Here is a 22216-nt window from a genome sequence, read left to right on the forward strand (position 1 = left end):
GGATTTTCTGACAATTACGGGTGTGTCGTCATCATCAAAGACCCAAACTTTGTTTTGAGCCTTGGTCGGCAGATCGTAATAGTACAGCCAAGTCTCGTCACCTGTCACGATGTTGTTCACATACCGAGATTGTCCCTTATCAAACTTTTTTAACATCTCCCAGCACCAAGTCACACGTCGTGTCATCTGCTCTTCAGTCAGTTGATGCGGCACCCAGAGAGAACAAAGTTTCTTCACGTGCAAATGATCTAGCAGAATCGAACGAATTGCTGGTGCATTTAGGCCCAACGTATCCTCTATCTGTTGGTAGGTCACTCGCCTGTTTTCGTCAAGCATTTTCCTCACAGCAGTAACGTTTTCCTCCGTAACTGACGTTCGTGGCTTTCCTGGCCTCTCAGAATCCTCCAGAGTGAAATTTCCCCTTTGGAATTCTCTATACCACCTGAATATCGTTGTACGATGTGGACAATCATCATCTAGTGCAAGAGTCATTTCTTCTAAACACTGGTCTATGGTTAAACCACGCACGAAATTATACCGCAAAACTGTCCTTATCTCATTTCATGACCACGATGCCATCGCAAGCACTTTACACTCTCACTACTAATGAATAACTGAGCCCATCGACTTGGCGCAGCGGCTACTATGCACGTATGAACATGTCTCAACATGCAGCAACAAGCAGCTTCCTGTGATTCATTGTTGCGTCATATTGCAAAACTTTCCTAGTACCCTTTGTATATGCAGTACAAGTCATAATTCGAAGTAGAATAAATACAGGGTGTCCAAAAACTAACACAAAACTAGAGCATTATTGTGTTGGAGGGTGAAGAATATCTTCAAGTTTTTATTTACTAATCAGAAAATGTGCACATTATAATAGATGGCAGCATAATCACAAAATAAAGGATCTGTATTCTTGGAAGAATTTACCAACAAAATTCCATCCTCTTGGTTTTTGCTGTTGATTGAGATCTTTTGTATTAGCTGTAACTTGTATGGTTTCATCCTCAGACTGCAATCTAAAATGTTACACATCGTTGACCTTCACATGTTAAGGTAAACTTTTGTGTTACATGGATTTTTCTGGGTTTTGCATAAAACTTCCTGGAACCAGCTTTACCACACCCTCACTGACTTCTGTTTGGCCACCATCTCAGCCTGAGGAATGAATGTGCAAACAAGCATCCTTTATAAATTTCTTGAGCAAATGCAGAACTACTAGGCGGCTTTTTTTTTTTTTATGTGTTTGAAATTCATGCATAACAGCAGTGGCTGTTAGCATGAATGTACTGCACCTTTACAAAGTTAGTAAATTCCGCCAAGATTACAGTTTTGCTATTAAGCTGTCATCTACTGCATCATGCACATTTTACATTTAGTAAATAAAAACTTGAAGATATTCTCTATCATCTGGAAGTGATTTCAGTTTTGTAGAGGAGGTTTGTGGACACTCTATACATAGCTTTATAAAAAATTATGCTAATTACTTTTAGAGCAATGCTTGCATTTTTAGACAACTTGCATCATATTCATAAGGTGTATTTATTTTAATTTGAGCCTATTTTGTATTATTTTTTGAAGATTTAAGACTTTCTATACATTATGAATGGCTTGGCATGCTGACTATTACAATGTTTATATAAATGGTGAGACTCTTAATAAGATGTGAACTCGGCATACAGTATGTAAATGGACATCTCAGATTAGGATAATCTAAACATATTAAACAGCAATGGAATAAGTATAGATGGAATATGTCAAAAGGGATTTATAATTCAATACTGATTTGAAGGAAGACTTTCTGGGTTTTAGTATGAGTATTAGCAAATGATGCAAGAAAGCAAGTTTATACAGTCAGTTCTGCTATAACATGCATTTTCACAATGTGGATTTGCTCCAATGCAACTGATATATTAGGGAACAATGCAAGTATAACGTGATTTTCACGTTGGCTCATGCACGATTTCATCTGCGAGTAACACCATGTGAATGCAAAACCTGGCACAAAGCTAAACGTAGCGACCTGCACAGCAACACATACAAATTTAAGAAGCTTAAAAAATATAAAATGTGTGAGAGCTATATTTCCCCTTTACTGTAGTTGTACTGGTCGGAGACATACTGTTGTTATTTGCTGTATTCACAAGATATTGTAGGCTGATTCATGTTTTCAAGCGCTCACATTTTTCAGTTTGAACAGAAATTTCATGAAGTGTGATAACGTGAGCTGTTGTTGTTGTATTTGGGTTTTTTTGGCACAAGGGCCTCTTGGGCCCTTGTGCCAAAGATTTGTCACTATGATCACAGTCTATTATACAGAGAAGGGCAACAAGTTTGGTGAGGGAATGAAGGGATCCTCTTACCAAGAAAGGCTTAAGTTCTGCAAATTGCAGTGGCTGGAGACTAGGCACCTGCACAGTTATCTCATTGAGGTGTGTAAGGCCTTGAATGGGTTGAGCACGCTGAATTCTGATGGGATCCTTCCACTTGTTCAGATTACGAACCTAAGGGGGCATAAATTCAAATTAAGAAAAGACAGATGTAGAATAGATGTGCGGAAATTTGCCTTTATCCAGCGGGTGGTTAATTGCTGGAACAAACTTCCACCTGTCATTGTGGAAGTTGATAGGTTAAATAAATTCAAGGAGGAACTGGACAGGCATTTGGAGGGAATGGTGTGATATTTTTTTTTTTGGCTGATGCTGCATAAGCTCATACACTTGCTTTCTTGCATCACATGCCACCACTACTACTACTACTACTATTTATGTGTTTCAAATAATTAAACAGTTCCTCGAAATAAGGTTAAGGGTTCCTGTAAGTTGGACAGGGAGCTAAAGCTTGATTTTCTGACTGTTGAAAGTTGGGTACATTCTATGAGAATGTGTTTTATTGTTAGCTGTGACTGACAAAAGAAACACTGAAGAGAATTCTCTCCCCTAAGCAAATACAGGTGAGTTGGATGCGAATGACCGATGTGGAGTCTTACTAGAATCACTTCTTGTCGCCTGCTTCTCCTGGAACTAGTCCACAGTTTTGGCTCTTTTTATATCTGCAACAGTTTATTATTGGTTTGAGTTTTCCAAAGGTGAGACCATTGTTTCCTGCATGTTGTTTTAACGACAGATTTGTAATCGGTGTAGGGAACTTTTAGTTGTCTGGAAGATCCAGAGTCGGGATGCTTTGCAGCAGCATCCACATGTTCATTACCTGAGATGCCAACACGATCAGGGATCCAGCAGAAGGTAACCTTCTGATTGACAGTTTGATGGGGAAATAACTTATAACAGATCTCTTTAAGAATAGGGTAAGAGGGAGAAAAGGTAGATTGAATGGCAGTGATTGCGTTTAAGGAGTCTGTATATATCAAAGATTCCTTGATATGGTAGTTGTTTATATTATCTAGAGCCAGTTTTATTGCGAATAATTCTGCAGTATAGATACTGCATTCAATGAAAAGAGACACAGCTACTGAGAAGGTGGAAGAAACTGCTGCAGCACCTACAGCTGTTTCTGTTTAGTATATGTAGTTTCTGTTTACATATCAGTATAGATATGTACTTTTTCTGAGTTTTCCAAGGAATGCAATTTATGGAGCTGTTGAAAATTTGTATTAGTCAGGGATGTCTTCCCCCATCTTAAAAAGAAATTGTCACAGAGAGGTATGAATTCAGTCCAGGGAGGTTCAGAAGTACCAAGGTCTTGGAAGACATGTTTGTTTTGTTATGTTTGTTATTTGGTTTTTAGGAGCATTAGCAACTAAGGCCATATTGCTCCGGGGATATGCGGTAGTCATTCCCTGACCTTTCCGCATCCTCCGTACAGTCGGTCCTCGTATAACACGTGTTTACATTACACGAATTCGATCATACACGATTTATAAATAGGGGAACGATATCTTATATAACACGAACCGAATTCGCTTATGCACGATTCGCCTTTGTGTTTACAAGAAATGGCAGTCGAACGCGGAATCACCCCAACCGAATGCAACACGATAGGAATGAAGAAGATTCTGAAAATGTATTTATGTGTTTTATATCAGTGAAGGGGAAACACATTTCACCATAATAACGTAAAAACCAACACAATTCCAGCTATCGATATAATCGCAAATGCAATTAGATGGAGTTTACTACCAGTTTATAACAGATTCCACTAGCAGAAACGAAACTGGAAATTGTTTTTATTGTTTTATGGTAGTAACCCCCAGAAATGTGCTTTAGTAAAATGTGGGGTGTTAATAGTGTATCTCGGCCTTTACGGTGTTGTTTATTCAGTTGCTATACACGAGCAGCTTTGTTTATGTGTATCAAGCGTGCCTCCTCGTTTTGTAATTGCGCTTTATTCCCTAAAAATTAGTAAAATACTTAAAAGGTGTGAAAAGGAAACGTCCTGGCGAAGACACTGCAGATTCAGAGAGAGAGAGAAAAAAAAAAGCAATATCGATAAACAGAGGCGGACTGGGTCAAAAATTCTTACCCGGGAAAATTTATAGTGGCCTCATACTACGGTTTATGGCCAAAATCACACCGGCTTCCGGCCCACCGGGATTTCCCGGGTAAGGCTTATGGCCAGTCCACCTCTGTCGATAGAGAAAAAATATGAAATTGTGAAACGCTTTGAGCGAAATGAAAGACCATGTGATATTGCACGTGCTACAGACCAAAATGAGGCAACGCCGAGAATTACAAAGAATGCGGAGAAAATAAAAACAACTTTCGTAGCAGGAACAACTCAAAGTGTAATTAATGGAGAGGATGGAACGGCTGTCATCTGTTTGGATAGAAAATCAAACAAAAAACAAGTTTGCTTACGATAGAAGCAAAAGCATTAGCAATATTTTATTATGTAATAGTCATTACGTATTATAAAATACGTAAGTATTTTATTACGACTATTTTATTTAATATAATAATTTTTTTACGAATAACATACGTATTTTATTCGTAAAAAATACTTTTTTAGTATTAAAAAATACTAAAAATACTTTATTATAATATAATAAATAATAAAAAATATTTATTATTTATTATATTATAATAAAAATATATTTTATATTTTTTATTACGTATTTTAATCGTTATAAAATACGTAAGTATTTTATAACGATTAAAATTACCCGATTATTTATTGTGTTTGGTAATGTTTTGGTTCCAAATGTGTGTTCAATCTTGGGTGGTCGGCACCTAACCCCACTTTTCCCATAGGGCCTGTTGTTTATATTGCACGAGATTTTCTAGGAACACAACTATCGTGCTATACGAGGACAGACTGTATTTGGTGGTGACGGGCTCGAACCCCGGTCTAATCAAGAAGCGTGTGCTACGCACTACTGCTCCTTCCCACCTGGCTAGGGAGACGCCTCTTGTAAGACATTCTGAAAATTAATGTTCCAACTGATCGTGAGCTCTTGCAGTCAAAGCCCTGCGAGGCGATTCTCATTAGGTTTATTTTGATATAGCATGGTGTACTGCGGGTCAAACAAGTGCTGCCAGCTAGGATGTGATGGAGTACTCTTAATCTTTAGTGCATAGTTACACAATAAGGATTTTCTCCTTAGATGCAGTGGAGGTTCATTTGCCTCAATATACAGGCTATGGATCGGAGATTTTCTGAAGGCTCCCACAGCTATCCTAAGGGCACTATGCTGTATGGTGTTCAGACGTAATAGCGAACTTTTCCTAGCGGAGTCATAGACAGGTGATCTATAATCTAAGCGTGATCTTATTAAAGCTCTATAGAGATGAAGGAGAGAGCTTCTGTCAGCACCCCAGGACATAGCAGAAACGGCTCTTAGGATTTCCAGTTTAAGACATGTAGTTCGAAGGTAACATATATGGGAAGCAAAATTAAATTTATTATCTAAATGTAACCCCCAACAGACGAAAATTGTTAGTGACAGGTATCAGGCTGTTTTTTAAAAATATTTCTGGATCCAGGTGGAGTTTGTGTTTTTTACAAAAGTGAATTGCAGTGGATTTTTTTTCTGCTAAAGAATAACCATTCCGCAGTGTCCATGATTCTATTTTAGCTATGGAAATTTGAAGTTGTCTTTCGATGGTGTTCATAGTTTGGGATTGACAAGAGATAATGAGATCACCGGCAAACATGTACGATTCTACTGTATTTGGTACTTCCCATGTCATATTTGTAATTCTTACTGCAAATAATGCTGGACTTAGAATGGAACCCTGCTGTACACCCTCCTCTTGAATGATTTGGATAAATTGTTCATATACCTTACCTGAAACGTTCTGTTGTGTAGAAAGTTTTGTATAAATTGAGGTAACTGACCTCTCAAGCCGAAAGAATGGAGATCTTTTAGTACACCACATCGCCAGGTGGTGTCGAAGGCTTTTTCAATATCAAGATTAATCATGACTAGATGTTCTCTCCATTATGAAGGCATTTCGGATGTTTGCCTCTGCTTTTATCATCACATCTAGCGTGGACCGGTTCTTTCAAAATCCATACTGGCTGCTATTTAGTAAGTTGTTTGTTTCCAGGAACCACGTTAGCCACCTGTGAACCATTTTTTCCAGGACTTTTCCTAAACAACTAGTCAGTGAAATCGGCCTGTAGTTATGCGGAACTGTACGATCCATTCCTGGCGTCGGGAAGGCTAGAACAATTGAGTGATGCCAGGAGAGTGGGTAGGTATTTTATAAGAAAATACAGTTGTAATATTTTAACAATGTTCTTTTTGCTCTGTTGTCAAGTTGTTTTAACGTTATATAATAGACCCCATCTGGCCCAGCAGCACTACTGGGCGTTTTATTGAGTGACCCTAGAAATTCTGTTAATGTGAATGGCTGGTTGTATGGGTGTAAAACTGCCGTAGAAAACTTTATCTTATGGTTTTCTGCAGATTCGTTGAAAGGTTAGCTTAAAGGTGGATATTGCTGATATGCTGGCAAATTATTCCGTTAAGGGATTTGCTATTTCTCCCGGTGATGACAACTCTTTCCCTTCCCAATTTAGTATTGTAGTTGGGGACTGAACATTTTAGCATTAGCATTAGTAGAGGCATATGATGCAAGAAAGCAAGCTTATGCTGCATCAGCCAAAAAAAAAAAAAAAAAACTTCCGCTTCACCCCTCCATTCGTTCGAAATACCTGTCTAGCTGAGACTTAAATTTATTTAGGCTATCAATTTCCACAACAAGGGATGGAAGTCTGTTCCACCAACCAACTACCCGCTGGCTAAAGGCAAATTTCCGCACATCTATCCTACATCTGTCTTTTCTCAATTTGAATTTATGCCCTCTCAGGTGATTATTCTGAGCAAGAGGCAGAATCCCATCAGCACTGAGCATGCTCAAACCATTTAAGGCTTTATACACCTCTATCAGATCACCTCGCCGGTGCCTAGTCTCCAGACACTGTAATTTGCAAAACTTAAGCCTTTCTTTGTAAGAGCACCCCTTTGTTCCATTCACTAATCTTGTTGCCCTTCTCTGTACTCGTTCCAGCAGCTTTACATCCTTCTTGAAATGAGGCCTCCAAACCTGTATACAGTACTCAAGGAGTGGCCTGACCATTGCCTTATACAACGGAATAATCACCTCCTTATTCCTGCTAGAAAAATTCCTGTATATCATTGATAAGACACCATGAGCTACTCTTGCAGCCCGTCTGCCTGCACAATTACCCCCAGGTCCTTTTCATTCTCTACCACTGTCAGTGTAGTACCACAGAGTTGATAAGTTGCTCTGGGGTTACTGTTTCCCATATGTAGTACTTTACATTTGTCAATGTTAAACTTCATTTGCTACCTCTCAGCCCATCTGCTCAACCTTTCCAGATCCTGTTGCAGCAGCATAGCATCAGTAGTGTCCTTAACAACCCTGCCAACCTTGTATCGTCTGAAAACTTGGACATTAAGCTTGATATACCATCATCAATATTATTTATAAATACAGAAAACAATAATGGACCCAACACTAAACCCTGAGGAACTCCACTAATAACATTAGTCCACGATGAGCACTGTACATTGCTTACCACTCTCTGTCTTCTCCCCCACAACCACCCCTTTATCCATAGCAGCAATTTGCCTTCAATGCCACGCTGCTCCAATTTGAGCAGCAGTCTTCCATGTGCAACAGTATCAAAAGCCTTTCTAAGATCCAAGTATATAATATAAAAGTTATTCCTTCATCCAGTTCTTTTGTGACTGCATCATAGTATCCAATCAAATTAGTCAGGCAAGACTTCCCCTTAACAAAACCATGCTGTGTCTGAGCTATAACTGAAGTCTTGTCTAGATGATCCTGCAATACTTCTTTAACCAGTGCCTCCATTAATTTTCCTGGAACAGAAGTTAAACTCACAGTTCTATAATTACTTGTGTCAGCCTTTGATCCTCCTTTGTGAATTGGGGTCACATTTGCACATCTCCAGTCTATGGGTACCTCCCCATGAGTCCAAGGAAGCTCTCATAATTATGGCTAAGGGTTTGCTTACTTCCTTTCCTGCCTCCTTTAATATAACTGGATAGATCCCATCCACCCCAGGTGCCTTTCTTGTGTTTATCTTCAACAATTTCTCTTCCACTTTACTGTCAGTTATTACAAGATTGTCTAGCTTACTGCCAGAGTTGAATACACCTCTGGTATTCCCCTTGCTGAATAACTCCTCATGTGTGAATGTCAATGCAAAATATTCATTTAGTTTGTTAGCTACCTGAGCAGGATAATCAACAGTTGAACCATCGACATCAAGTGGACCAATTTGATTCATCCCCTTCCTTCTAGGGTTTACGTAAGTAAAGAACTCTTTGCTGTTTTTCTCTGCATCCCTTGACAAAGATTTCTCGTAATCTGCCTTTGCCTGCCTAACCTCCTTTGTAACTTGGTTACAGATCAACTTTTATCTATCACAGGCTTCTGTGTCATGTGTTAATTTATATGTATCCCATGCATTTTTCTTCTCTGCCATATGTCTCATTAGTTCATCTGACATCCATTTAAGCCTAAACCTTGAACAATATTTCTTAGTTGGTATGTAAAGCCTAGTAGCTTCCAAGATAAGTTCTTTGAATGCTTCCCATTTTGAATTTGCAGTCGGTAACATCATCAGTTGGTTCCACTGTATAGAATTTAAATACTGTCTCAGACCATCGTTGTCGCCTTTACGAAAGCAATAACCCTTCCCTTTACCCCTTTGAGTAAAGAGGTACACTTCAGCACACTGTGATCACTGCCACCTAGTGGTTCCTCTATCTGCAGATTCTTAATGCATGAAGAATCACTACTGATAATCAAATCAAGAATATTACTCCCTCTAGTTGCCTCCCGAACATGCTGATGTAGAAAAAAAATCATCCAATAAATCCACAAAAGCCTTGTAGTGTGTGAGTGACCAACCCACAAATTCTAGTCAATATCTGGGAAATTAAAATCCCCCATTATAAAACTCTGATTTTTTTTTACGAAAACCCCAAACACGAAAGGTATGAAAACCTATAGTACTTAGTACCGTGCATGGGTTGAAGGAGAAGTATGGGGGGAGGGGAATGCCGGAAACTTTTGCTCTAGAGACTAAACATGGGTTTCACCACTTCCACTCTATTTCCCTGTACAGTTTCTTATTATACTCATCGGAGTCATTAGGCCTATAGCACACTCCTACTCTCAAATTTGATCTCCCAATGCTTACGTCACACCAAACTGACTCGACACTGCACTGTCCAGTGATGTCAACTGGCTTCACTTCCTTGGATTTTATGTGTTTCTTAACTAATAGCATAACCCCTCCTCCCTTCCTATCCTGTCTATCCTTTCTGTAGACGTTGTACTCCCCAAATTCCAGTTCTGCATTCCTTATATCTATATGACACCATGTCTCTGATATCCCAACAATATCCGCCTTTGATACTTTGAGCAATACCTCAAATTCATCAAATTTATTTACCAAACTGCTAGCATTGGAGTACATGCAAGTATACATGTACCTGTTCTTTTTCTTAGCTACCCTAACACAACCCATGTGTTTACTTGTACCGCAATGACTCCCAGCAGTCTCTGAAATATCCTGCATCTTGTTTTCCAGGCTTCTGCTCATTCCAATAGAAGCAGTGCAAGAATCACTTTCACCTCTGCCAGTGGCTACTGTTAATCTATTAGTCCTTGTATCACCCCAAGCTAGCAGTTTTCCGACCCACCTAACACTGCCTCGATAGCATCAGCAAATATTCTTGCACCCTTTCTATTTAAGTGTATCCAATCCCTGTAGAAGCAGTCCCTTCTGTTAACAAGTGCAGACCAGGCTGAAAAAATTCTACTCCTTGAGCCTTGCAAAATCTTTCCAGGGCTGAATTGATCGACAAGGCTCTCATCATATACTCCCTCCTATCGTGTCTGGGCAGAATTGCAGACACTTTCAAATTCACAGTTTTTTTTTCAACAGTGACCTGTACTTGTTAAGTAATTCTTCCGGTCTCCTACTTTTAATATGTGTATTTTTTAATTTTGATGTGTGCAGCTGAGAGCTTGATGGGCCCCTCACTTTAGATCCTTTGAGGGTTTCCACCCTGTCCTTCAAGCTCTCATATAGGCCCATAACAACACTGAGTTGTCGCCTGATTTCGTTAAACTCCTTGAATCGCGCACACACAAAGACATTCCCCATGGCAATATCATGTCCCGTACCCGATTGCTCCACAAACATCATGCAAGCAGTGCATTTTAAAAGGCTGTGATTCAGAGGGCAACTGCTCCCCCTCAGTTCTCCTCTGAGCCACAGCACTGCCATTAGCTTGAGCCTTTTGCTTTGCTGCTATGGTCTGAGTCATGATTTCGATTTAATTTCAATAAAATTTCAATTTCAGTACAAAATTATAACCCTAAACTTGTATCCCAACAGTTATAACGCCATATATATTTTTCAGTATCAAATATTATCTACGAGTTCCGTTTATATAACTTCGTATCAAGTTAAGTATTAATTAATTATGTTACGTTTGTAATCTAAGTCGTTATATGTATTTAGTTAAAAGTACAATTTAATTGACAACAAAATTAATAGATTTTGTTGATTAATTGACAATATTATATTATATACTATACTATACTAACGCTATCTAGTTCGGGATATAACGTTGTATCGTATAACAATGGCGCAAGTTACGAACGGTAAATCTACGGACACTTAAGTATTGATTAACTTCCAAATCTCGCTGTCTCAATTCAGAATAAACTTACGATCCTGACTAGGTCTATAAGCTACTTATAGAAAATAATTTGATGTATCAATTAGTCAATAAAGTGGCTAAATATGGCTAAAAAACTTCTCATTCAGCAGAGCTGCAACTTGTAACACGTGGATATGATTACCCTTACCGATAGTTTTATGCAATTACAAGGCCGAGTAAAGAATAAATACATCAGATTAATCAGAAAATAATGCTATACTACTAAATTTAAATCAAAAGTTTTAGAAAAACAATAATTTCAAATCAATAAATAAGAAAATCCACTTAGCGGCTTTGAACACGTCTGGCTCCCACTAGCATATTTGCCATTGAGCGTTTGAATTTTCCTCCAAATGATTCTACTATCTGTGTCCTTATTTATACTTGAGGAAAAGCTAATCCAGGCTTCTTTCTTTGCATTTCTTCTTATTTTATGGAACTTGGCTTTCAGTCTTTTGAATTTAATTAGGTTACTAGTTGTGGAGAATTTACGAAATAAATTCCAAGATCTATTTTTTTCCTGTTTCGCATGCGTACAATCTTGGTTCCACCAGTAGTTACTGTGTTTCCGTTTCCCCGGTAAAGATTTTGGTATTGCAATGGTAGCAGCTAGTAATATTTGACTAGTAATATATGTTCCGTGACATTTTCTATGGTCTGAGATTGTATTATTTTATCATCTAACTGAACATGAGAGGCATATTCACTCCCGTGTGCCCTACGGAATTTCAAATGGAGCGACGTAGTGAAGGGAAGTTTGCTCGTGTTTGGAGTTTGCAGAGAATTGGCAGGTGATCACTGTTCAGTGGATTTTCAAGAACAGACCACTCCATAATAGTATATATGGAGGGAGAACAGATCGAGAGATCTATTGAACTCATGGATCCAGGGTTCCATAAGTTGATAAGCATCAAGAAAGGATTCTATTAGCTTACTTCTCTTGTCAATTGTTGGAGATCCCCACAGCGAATGATGTGCATTGAAGTCTCCGAGCAAGCAGAACGGAGATGGTAGCTGGTCTATTAGATTTTCTAGGTCGTCTAAAGAGAATAAGAAATTAAGAGGGATATATATTGACGCTATTGTAAGAGTGATGCCAATTACAATAGGCACTGCCACTGCTTCAAAAGGGGTCTGAAGAGCAATATGTTTTGATGGAACATTGTTTCTAACAAGAATTACCACTCCTCCATGGGCTGGCAAGTCTATTCTCCTATCTCGTCTGAAGATGGTGTAATTTTTAATGGTGGGACACACTCGTGCATTTATGTAGGTTTCTTGTAGGGATATGCCTGCTAGATCATACCGGTCGATGAGATCATATAAATCGTCTTTTGTATTGCGAAAGCCTCTACAATTCCATTGGAGGAATCTTTCCATTAATGGTTTTGTTGTTTATTTTTGTTTTTGACTGCTTTTTAGTTGAAACTTGCTTGCATCGATCCAATTTCACTTTCTCTGGAAAGTAGGGACGTGTGACGTCCATCTCATCAGTTGCATGAAGTTCTAATATACCATTGTCTGATTCACTATGTTGGTCAACATCCATGCTCATTGAAACTGGTGGGTTCAGCACCTTAGTTTCTGCCACTTTTGGTTTTGCTGTTTGAGGCACGTCGGTTGGAATGGTAATTGGGGTTACTGGCTTGTTCAGTTTTTTATCGTGAAGGACACCGTTTGGAAGCAGAGAGCAAGGAACGTAACCAATCAGCGATGGATATATTTGGAGGAACTGTAACATCTGTTTGAATACCTACTGACTGAAATTGTTTAGCAGCAGTGGCATATGTACGCTTTGGTTCTATTTTGAGTATTTGTCTTCTCGCCTCCGAGTATGTGACTTTATTCTCGACTTTATATTTTTGGATTTTTTTCCCTTGTTTCCATAATTCGGATATTTTTGGAAAAAGCCGGGTGATTACCTTTACAGTTTGGGCAATGAGAAGTAGCAGTGCATTCAGATTGATTATGATCCTTTGATCCACAATTTGGACATATTGCCTCACCTCTACATGCAGTTTGGGAGTGTCCATATTTTTGACACTTATAGCACCTGACTGGATTCGGGATGTAAGGACAGACACAGCAATGAAGATAGCCTGCTTTAACAGATGTTGGTAGAATAGGAGAGCTAAAAGTGAGGATTATACTCCTTGTGGGAACAAGAGTACCATCTTTCCGAGTCAGGATTCTCCTTGCTTGGATTACTTTTTGTTCTCGAAGCTCTTGGACTATTTCCTCTTCTGATACATTTAATAAGTCCCATTCTGCAATTAACCCCTTCGAGGAGTTTAGGATGGCATGGGGAGTGACGTTTATTGGTTGTCCACCAAAGGTAGTCATCTTTAATAATTTTTCAGAATGTTGAGATTTAATGGTCTCTACAAGAATATCCCCAGACTGAAGTTGCCTTACCATTTTCAATGAACCTGCAGCAGACTCAATACATTTTTGTATAAGGAATGGTGATAACTTACTGAGAGGCTGCTCTGAGAGAGAGTGTAGAATGAGGAATGATGGTATCTCCTCTTGAGGGGTTGTTCTCAGCCTCTTGGGTTGAGAGAAGTCATTTTCATTGTCATTTATGTTGTCTCGTCTTGAGCTCAATGGCTCTAAAGGTGGATACATATTTTTATCCATCTTTACTCCTTTCAGCCCTGGGAGAGTGGATTTCTTCTCCCAGGTTACTGGCCCTGCCACGGGGAGGCAGGAGCAGTGCCACTAGAGTGACCAAGCAGTATACAAGTTAGTACGTTAATTTAAGGAAAAAAGAAGAAAGGTGTTTTTCCTTTCTTAAACTTGCTTATGATTTGTAAGATCAAGTTGCCTAATAATAGAAAAGTAAGAAAACTTTTATAACTGAAACAAAACTATATCTTTGAGAAAACACTCTAGAAATAACTCAGGAAATTGCTTGATCACTATAACGCTTGGCACCCGGGGCCGATAATGGGAGCAGCAGAAAACATTTCTGGAGGTCACTACCACTAAACAATAAAATAATTTGTAGGTAGTTTATTGGGCTTTTCTGTTAGTGCAATCTAATTATAAATGGGTAGTAAACTGGATCTCATTGCATTTGCAATAATATTGATAGCTGGAATTCTGTGGGTTTTTAAGTTATTATGGTGAAATGTGTTTCCCCTTTATTGAAATTATATAAAAGAATATAAATAAATCTTCAGAATCTTTTTACTCCATATCTCGCATGTGCAATTTGTGTGTGCTGCATTTATTGTTATTGATTGTTTATCTTTTTTACTGTTTTAAATATTATAATAAAAAATTTTAAAAAAATGTTGGTGAACAAAAATATAAATTAGTATAATACTGTAAATATATTAGTGCTATATTTACTGTAATATTTATTAGAAATTTAAGATGTTTAAACCTGTGTTCACAATTTTATTGGGTTTCTAATGTTTTTAGTATTTTACATACCAGACTGAACATATTTTCTTAAGTGCTCTGCCCCTATCCCTATTTTTCCCATAAGCCCTGTTGTTTTTAATGCAGGAAATACCATAATGTGAAGATTTTTAGGAACACATGTACCGCGTTATAGCAGAACCGACTGTACAGCATCATCCTGAAAAAATTTTCCCACATTATCTGTTCGTCCCCTCCAAGAGATTGTCTAGCTTTCCTTGAATTTATTTGAACTATCCACTTCCACAACAACATATGGAAGTTTGTTTGAATAATCACCTACTGATGGTTGAATGCAAACTTCCACACATCTATTCTGCAACCATCCTTCCTCAATTTGAATCCCATCATCATTGAGCTTGCTCAAACCATTCAAAGCCTTAAACTTCCTCAATCAGATCACTTCACAGACACCTAGTCTCCAGAGGCAGCAATTTACAAAAATGAAGCCTTTCTTGGTAAGTGCATCCCCTTTGTTCCCCTTCTCTGCACCCATGCCAGCAGCTCTACATTTTTCCTAAAACGAGGCCACCAGATCTGTATGCAATACTCAAGATGTGGCCTAACCATTGCCTTATACAATGAGATAATCAACTCCTTATCCCAGATAGAAAATTCCTGTCTATCATTGACAAAATCCCATGACTTGGAAGCTTGTCTATATTGCTCAGAAAACTTCATACCTGAATGCACAATTGTCCCCCCCCCCCAAATTAATCTGGATTATTGCTACCCATATGCAGTACCTTGCATTTTTCGACATTAAACTGCAATTGTCATTTCTCAGTCCATCTGCCTAATTTTTATGGATTTTGTTGCCGTAGCATACCTTGATTATTGTCAACAATCACCCTGCCAACCTTTGTATCATCTGCAAACTTAAGGCATTACGACTCATCAATATCATTAATAAATACAGAAAACAGCAATGGGCCCAGCAATGAATCCTTGTGGTCTTCACTAATAAAATTAGTCTAGAAAGGTCAATGTCCATCAATAACCACTCTGTCTCTTCTCACTCAACCAAGCCTTTATCCATAATGGTAACTTGCCCTCAATGCCACACTGCTCCAATCTGTACAGCAATATTTTATATGCAACTGTGTAAAATGCTTTTCTGAAATCTAAGTATATGATATCAAAATTATTTTTTACAACCAGTTTTTTTGTTACTGCATCATAATATCCAATCAGAATGATCATACAAGATCGCCCCTTAAAAAATCCGTGCTGTGACTGAAGTAATTTTTATTGTGTTCAAAGGAACACTTTTATGCACTGTCTTGTAACAATCAAACTGATGATGTTTTGTTTGGATTACAAATATACTGTAGGAGACTGAGTCTTCAAAAAAACATGTAATCTAGTCCAGCTTTGGTTTTAATTCATCTAGGATAATCAGTACATGCACCCTGAAGATTTGAAGTCACTTTTTTTTTGTATAAAAGTTTTAGTGAGTTTCTCTGACTACCAGTTTCCAGGAAATATCTCCAGGTTTTAGTTATTTTAATTGACTGACAAGTGCATAAGACTACTGCATCTCAAAGCCTTTCATCATAGTCAACCAAATTTGAGAATGGTTGTTGTTGGGTTTTATTGGCGCATTAGCAACTAAGGCTGTAATGCGCCAAATTTGAGAATAAAGTAACTGACAGTATCAGTGATCACCTTGAATAATACTGCAATTATTTACCTTTAAATTATCACGATTAACACCAAAAATTCACTGGACATTATTACTATTTGCTTTTTTTTAAATGAAGGCACACCTGTATAATTTTAAATTCTCTTGATTTTGGACTACATTTAGCTTAAATTATAAATTGCAAAATAATCATTCCAGTTTATTTAAATTTACACTACTATAAACATCAGTACCAAATATTCATTTACTAATAAAAACTGTTTTTGTGGAAACAATTAATTAGAACCTACCTCTAAAACTTTCTTTTTTGTTATTGCATTCACTGCACCAGCTAATACAGTACTGACAGCATTTGTTATAATTCCTCTATTAGATTTTGCTGTTGGTTTTACAAATAACTTGGGACCTGTGTATTCAGCAATGAAAGCAGATGAAGTAGTGGAAGCTGTATCTGATGCGCCATCACTAGGTGGACCAGATCCTTTATTTCGAGCACCAGGTAGAAGTCCAAGGCTACCAACTGATGGCAGCTGAGAAGGAGAACTGGGATGGCGTAGAGAAGAAGAATTCACACTGTTCAGGGAATCTGTGTCAATATCATGATAGTCTAAACCTGAAAATAGGAAAACATTTAACTGATATGTCTCAATATCATTCTCTAGATGTTTACTATTTAGATAATTATACTATTCCTGCAGTGCACATGCATGAATTATTGCTGCTTTGGTAGTTTTGTACTCCTGCAAATGTTTAAAAAATGAATGATTTCAGAAGAACCCATTACAAAAATTATGTGATCCAAAATTATGTGCTCTTCTTCAAAAAAACCCAGAGAAGCTTAGGGTGAGATTTTTGTCCTATAGCAAACAGAACTTTTGCATTTCTACTGGAAGTAATCTCACATTGATTCTCTACACTGCTCTCAAGTTTTAAAGTCTTGCATATTTTACCATCACACTTTGAATAAGTTCATGAAGAATGTTGCTAGCAGCCTGAATTTGTTCTGGAGTTCCTGAAACCAAGCATATTTTATCTCCTGGTGTATCGTCCTTGAGCTGTCCTTGACATTTAAGAGTAAGGAAGTTGGTTTACTTTTTCTTATAATAATAGCCCACAAGAGCATCTTTTATTACTTTTACAGAGGACTGTGCTACGGAAAGGCTCTCTGCTATCTTACTCAACTGTAGTTTTAAATAAATGCATTTTAAGCATATTTTCTAATTAACACTTTGAATTTTTTTTTTGTAGAACAGGTAATGTCTAACATAAAATTATTTTGGATATTAGTAACTTGTTTATTATGTTGCTCTTACTACTGTATTTGCATTTAATGTTTAAATGTATGTGGGATCAACAGCAATTTGTGTAATGCTTTCAATGAGTTATACATTTTCAATAACTATATAGATTCATAGGTGGGTTTATGTAAGTAAACAAAAGGGTTACCCATAGGCTCAAGAACTTTAACTTCTGCTACAAAGTCATTCCCACACCATTGTAAATCTCCATTTCAAATTCAAAATAATGTTTTAATGTCTTTTTTGCTTTATTGATGATATATGTGTGATTTTACTAATATCTAAAGAGAAATTTATACTAAAGAACTAATGTCAATTTTAAAACTTTTAGTTTTTGGCTATAGAGTGTATCAACCAGATAGCAATGGTGAACTGATGGACGATAATTATGATAAAAGAAATGAATTAATTTTGAAATCATACACCTTTGTTACTGAGATTTCAATATTCTCCCAAAAATCTGCAGGAATATTATAATTACATAAAGCATTAGATATGCATTAACAACACAATATTGACATAGATCTCAAATAAAACTTTATCAAAAATTAGCGCATAATAAAATTTCAATAAATTTTATTAGATTTGATATGCAAAGCAGTTTAAACAGAATTAATATTTGTTTTTGATATAGCAAGATGAAGGATAATTTTGAACTTTTTCCTATTCTTTTCTGTATTTTTTATGATACCGAAAACCATCTTAACACTGTATATGATACCTTCCAAAAAAAAAGTATCTAGACACATTACACTGATGTTGCTGCCACTCACTTCAATTGCATAGTGGTCACCTCTGGTTGCTATGACACACTCCACTCTCTTAGGTAGGCTTTCTACCAATGAATGACAGTGGGTATAATCCTCCAATTCTCCTACAGAATAGTGGCCAGACCAGCATGTTCCACCTACTGATGTGGAAAGTGCTGGTCTGGCCCTCATCTGATGTCCCAGTTCATCCCGTAGGTGTTCCATACGATTCAAATTGGAATCTGTGCTGGCTTTCTAACTTTTTACATGCATGTCAAAAACCACTATAGAATGACACCACTGGTATGGCATGGGGATAAACATGGGTCTGGACTACAAAGCTGCCACATCACAGAGAATGTGGAATTCTCTAAATATTAAGGTAGGCATCAGTATTCATGGTTCCATGGAACCATGAATACTCATCATAACTCCACCTACTCCAAACTTCACTGTCAGTACAATACACTCCAGTAGCAGGCATTCTCCAGCCATCCTCACATGCCATTCTGATTAGAATAGGGTGTAGCAAGATTAGTCACTCCACAGAACAAATTTACACTTCTTTATGGACCAAAAAATCTACCCCAGGTAGATTTCTCTCTCTCTCTCTCTCTGGGTACTCAAATTTTTTTTGGCTGGTGCAGCATAAGCCTCGGGCTTCCTTGCACCATATGGCTTATAATAATAATTATTATAACATTTGTTGCACCATGCAAGGTGAGACTGCTGCTCACCAATTAAAACCGAGGCTGTGGATGTCTGATGAGATTATCTCACAAGATTGTAATAGTAGCTTCTGGTTACATGGTTTGTTTGTTTGGATTTTAGTGCCATCAGCAACTAATGCTATAATGTGCCAAAACCAGTTCAGGCAAAGCAGAAGAATTAAAAGATTTCAGTGACTTAACAAATTAGGTCACTATTTATTTGTCACATGTCACAATACAAACAATATAACACATCACAATTAGTAATAAAAAGATCACAACTGTATGTATATTATCAATAAATTCAATTAAGGCTGGCATCTCCCCCAATGGTAATCTCTACCTTGTGGCAGTGGGTTGACTTTCGTGTCACGATGACCCGGAGAGCTAAGTCGGCAGTAGCTTAGCTACTAGCAGGGCCTCCCAAGCCAGACAGGTCAAAGGGTAGGGGCCAGACTAAGAGAGATACCTGGTCCTCCAGGTTGGGGGTTGCTGCAACGAGCTAGCTCCTCGTTCAATGTAAAAAATACATAAATGCTAAACAACCTACAAGTGAAAATGAAAACGGACTGCACTTTCGGTAACAACTCAGCAAACAGAAAAGGAAAATGATTTTGGGATGCTGGAATATTCAGGGTCTTTCAACTAAAAAAAAAAAAAACTTTCTTCTGGATGAACTGCAAAAATTCAATTTAGACATCGTTGTGTTATTGGAGACAAAGAAAAAGGGATGTGGAGAGGAAATAATGGGAAAATACCACCATTTTTGGAGTGGAGTCGATAAGAGTGAAAGAGCAAGAGTTTTTATTGATGTTAAAAAGAAATTGAGCATAACATCAAAAACTGGCAATTTATTAGCATTAGCATTAGTAGAGGCATATGATGCAAGAAAACAAGCTTATGCAGCATCAGCCAAAAAAAAAAAAAAAAAAAACCTTCCACTTCACCCCCTCCGTTTGTTCGAAATACCTGTCCAGCTGAGCCTTAAATTTATTTAGGCTATCAACTTCCACAACAATGAATGGAAGTGTTCCACCAACCAACTACCCGCTGGCTAAAGGCAAATTTCCGCACATCTATCCTACATCTGTCTTTCCTCAATTTGAATTTATGCCCTCTCAGGTGATTATTCTGAGCAAGAGGCAGAATCCCATCAGCATTGAGCATGCTCAAACCATTCAAGGCTTTATACACCTCTATCAGATCACCTCGCCGGTGCCTTGTCTCCAGACACTGTAATTTGCAAAACTTAAGCCTTTCTTCATAAGAACAACCCTTTGTTCCATTCACTAATCTTGTTGCCCTTCTCTGTACTTCTTCCAGCAGCTCTACATCCTTCTTGAAATGAGGCCTCCAGACCTGTATACACTCCTCAAGGTGTGGCCTGACCATTGCCTTACACAACGGAATAATCACCTCCTTATCCCTGCTAGAAAAATTCCTGTATATCACTGATAAGACACCATGGGCTACTCTTGCAGCCCATCTGCACTGCTCAGAGAACTTCATATCTGCCTGCACAATTACCCCCAGGTCCTTTTCATTCTCTACCACTGTCAGTGTAGTACCACAGAGTTGATAAGTTGCTCTGGGGTTACTGTTTCCCATATGTAGTACTTTACATTTGTCAATGTTAAACTTCATTTGCTACCTCTCAGCCCATCTGCTCAATCTTTCCAGATCCTGTTGCAGCAGCATAGTGTCAGTAGTGTCCTTAACAACCCTGGCAACCTTTGTAAAATTAAGCTTGATATACCATCATCAATATTATTCATAAATACAGAAAACAATAATGGACCCAACACTGAACCCTGAGGGACTCCACTAAAAACATTAGTTCACGATGAGCAGTGTCCATTGATTACCACTTTCTGTCTTCTCCCCCTCAACCACCCCTTTATCCATAGCAGCAATTTTCCTCCAATGCCACACTACTCCAATTTGTGCAGCAGTCTTCCATGTGCAACAGTATCAAAAGCCTTTCTAAGATCCAAGTATATAATATCAAAGTTATTCCCTGCATCCAGTTCTTTTGTGACTGCATCATAGTATCCAGTCAAATTGCTCAGGCAAGACTTCCCCTTAACAAAACCATGCTGTGTCCGAGCTATAACTGAAGTCTTGTCTAGATGATCCAGCAGTGCTTCTTTAACCAGTGCCTCCATTAATTTTCCTGGAACAGAAGTTAAACTCACAGGTCTTTAATTACACGTGTCAGCCTTTGATCCTCCTTTGTGAATTGGGGTCACATTTGCACATCTCCAGTCTATGGGTACCTCCCCTGAGTCCAAGGAAGCTCTCATAATTATGGCTAAGGGTTTGCTTACTTCCTTTGCCACCTCCTTTAATATAACTGGATAGATCCCATCCACCCCAGGTCCCTTTGGCATTCCCCTCGCTGAATTAGAAAGGGTGCAAGAATATTTGCTGATGCTATCGAGGCAGTGTTAGGTGGGTCAGAAAACTTCTAGCTTGGGGGAATGCACAGACTAAAAGGTTAACAGTGGCCGCAGGCAGAGGCAAAAGTTATTCTTGCTATGCTTCTATTAGAATGAGCAGCAGCCCGGAAAGCAAGGCAATGGAGATTTCCAGGACTGCTGGGAGTCATAGTGGAACAAATAAATACATGGGCAGTGTTAGGGTAACTAAGAGTAGAAACAGGTGCATGTATACTTGCATGTACACCAATGCTAGGAGTATAGTTAATAAATTTGATGAGCTTGACGTTCTAGTCAAGACATCAAAGGCAGATATTGTTGGGATATCAAAGATGTGGAATCACACAGACATAAGCAGTGCAGAATTGGAATTTGTGGAGTACAATGCATACAGAAAGGATAGACAAGACAGGAAAGGAGGAGGAGATATGCTGTTAGTTAAGAAACACAATATCTAAGGAAGTGCATCCAATTGAAGTTGGTGGGCAATGCAAAGTTCAGTCTGTTTGGTGTGACATAAGCACTGGGAAAGGAAAAATGAGAGGTGTGTTATAGGCCTTATGAATCTGAAGAGTATAATGAGAAATTGTGCAGAGAAATAGAGTGGGCCAGCAAATCAGTATGTCTTATAATGGGGGATTTTAACTTTCCAGATATTGATTGGAAAATGTGGGTCGGTCACTCGCACATTAGCAAGACTTTTGTGGATTTATTGGATGACTGTTTTCTACAGCAACATGTTCAAGA

At 38.1% G+C, this 22216-nt stretch overlaps 1 protein-coding gene across 4 annotated transcripts in view; it reads right to left on the reverse strand.

The window, feature by feature from the left end:
• Patronin (calmodulin-regulated spectrin-associated protein patronin) overlaps positions 1-22216 on the reverse strand; it is a 389298-nt gene that overhangs the window by 13379 nt on the left and 353703 nt on the right. For all 4 annotated transcript variants that reach the window (XM_090386590.1, XM_090386589.1, XM_090386591.1 and 1 more), the window contains one exon: positions 16565-16887. In XM_090386590.1, the coding sequence (XP_090242716.1) occupies positions 16565-16887 (323 nt within the window). The remainder of the gene's footprint in view (positions 1-16564; positions 16888-22216) is intronic.

This window comes from Mastigoproctus giganteus, chromosome 12 (genome assembly GCF_048544385.1).
Source record: "Mastigoproctus giganteus isolate SK-2022 chromosome 12, ASM4854438v1, whole genome shotgun sequence".
In the NCBI taxonomy this organism is placed as follows: domain Eukaryota; kingdom Metazoa; phylum Arthropoda; class Arachnida; order Uropygi; family Thelyphonidae; genus Mastigoproctus; species Mastigoproctus giganteus.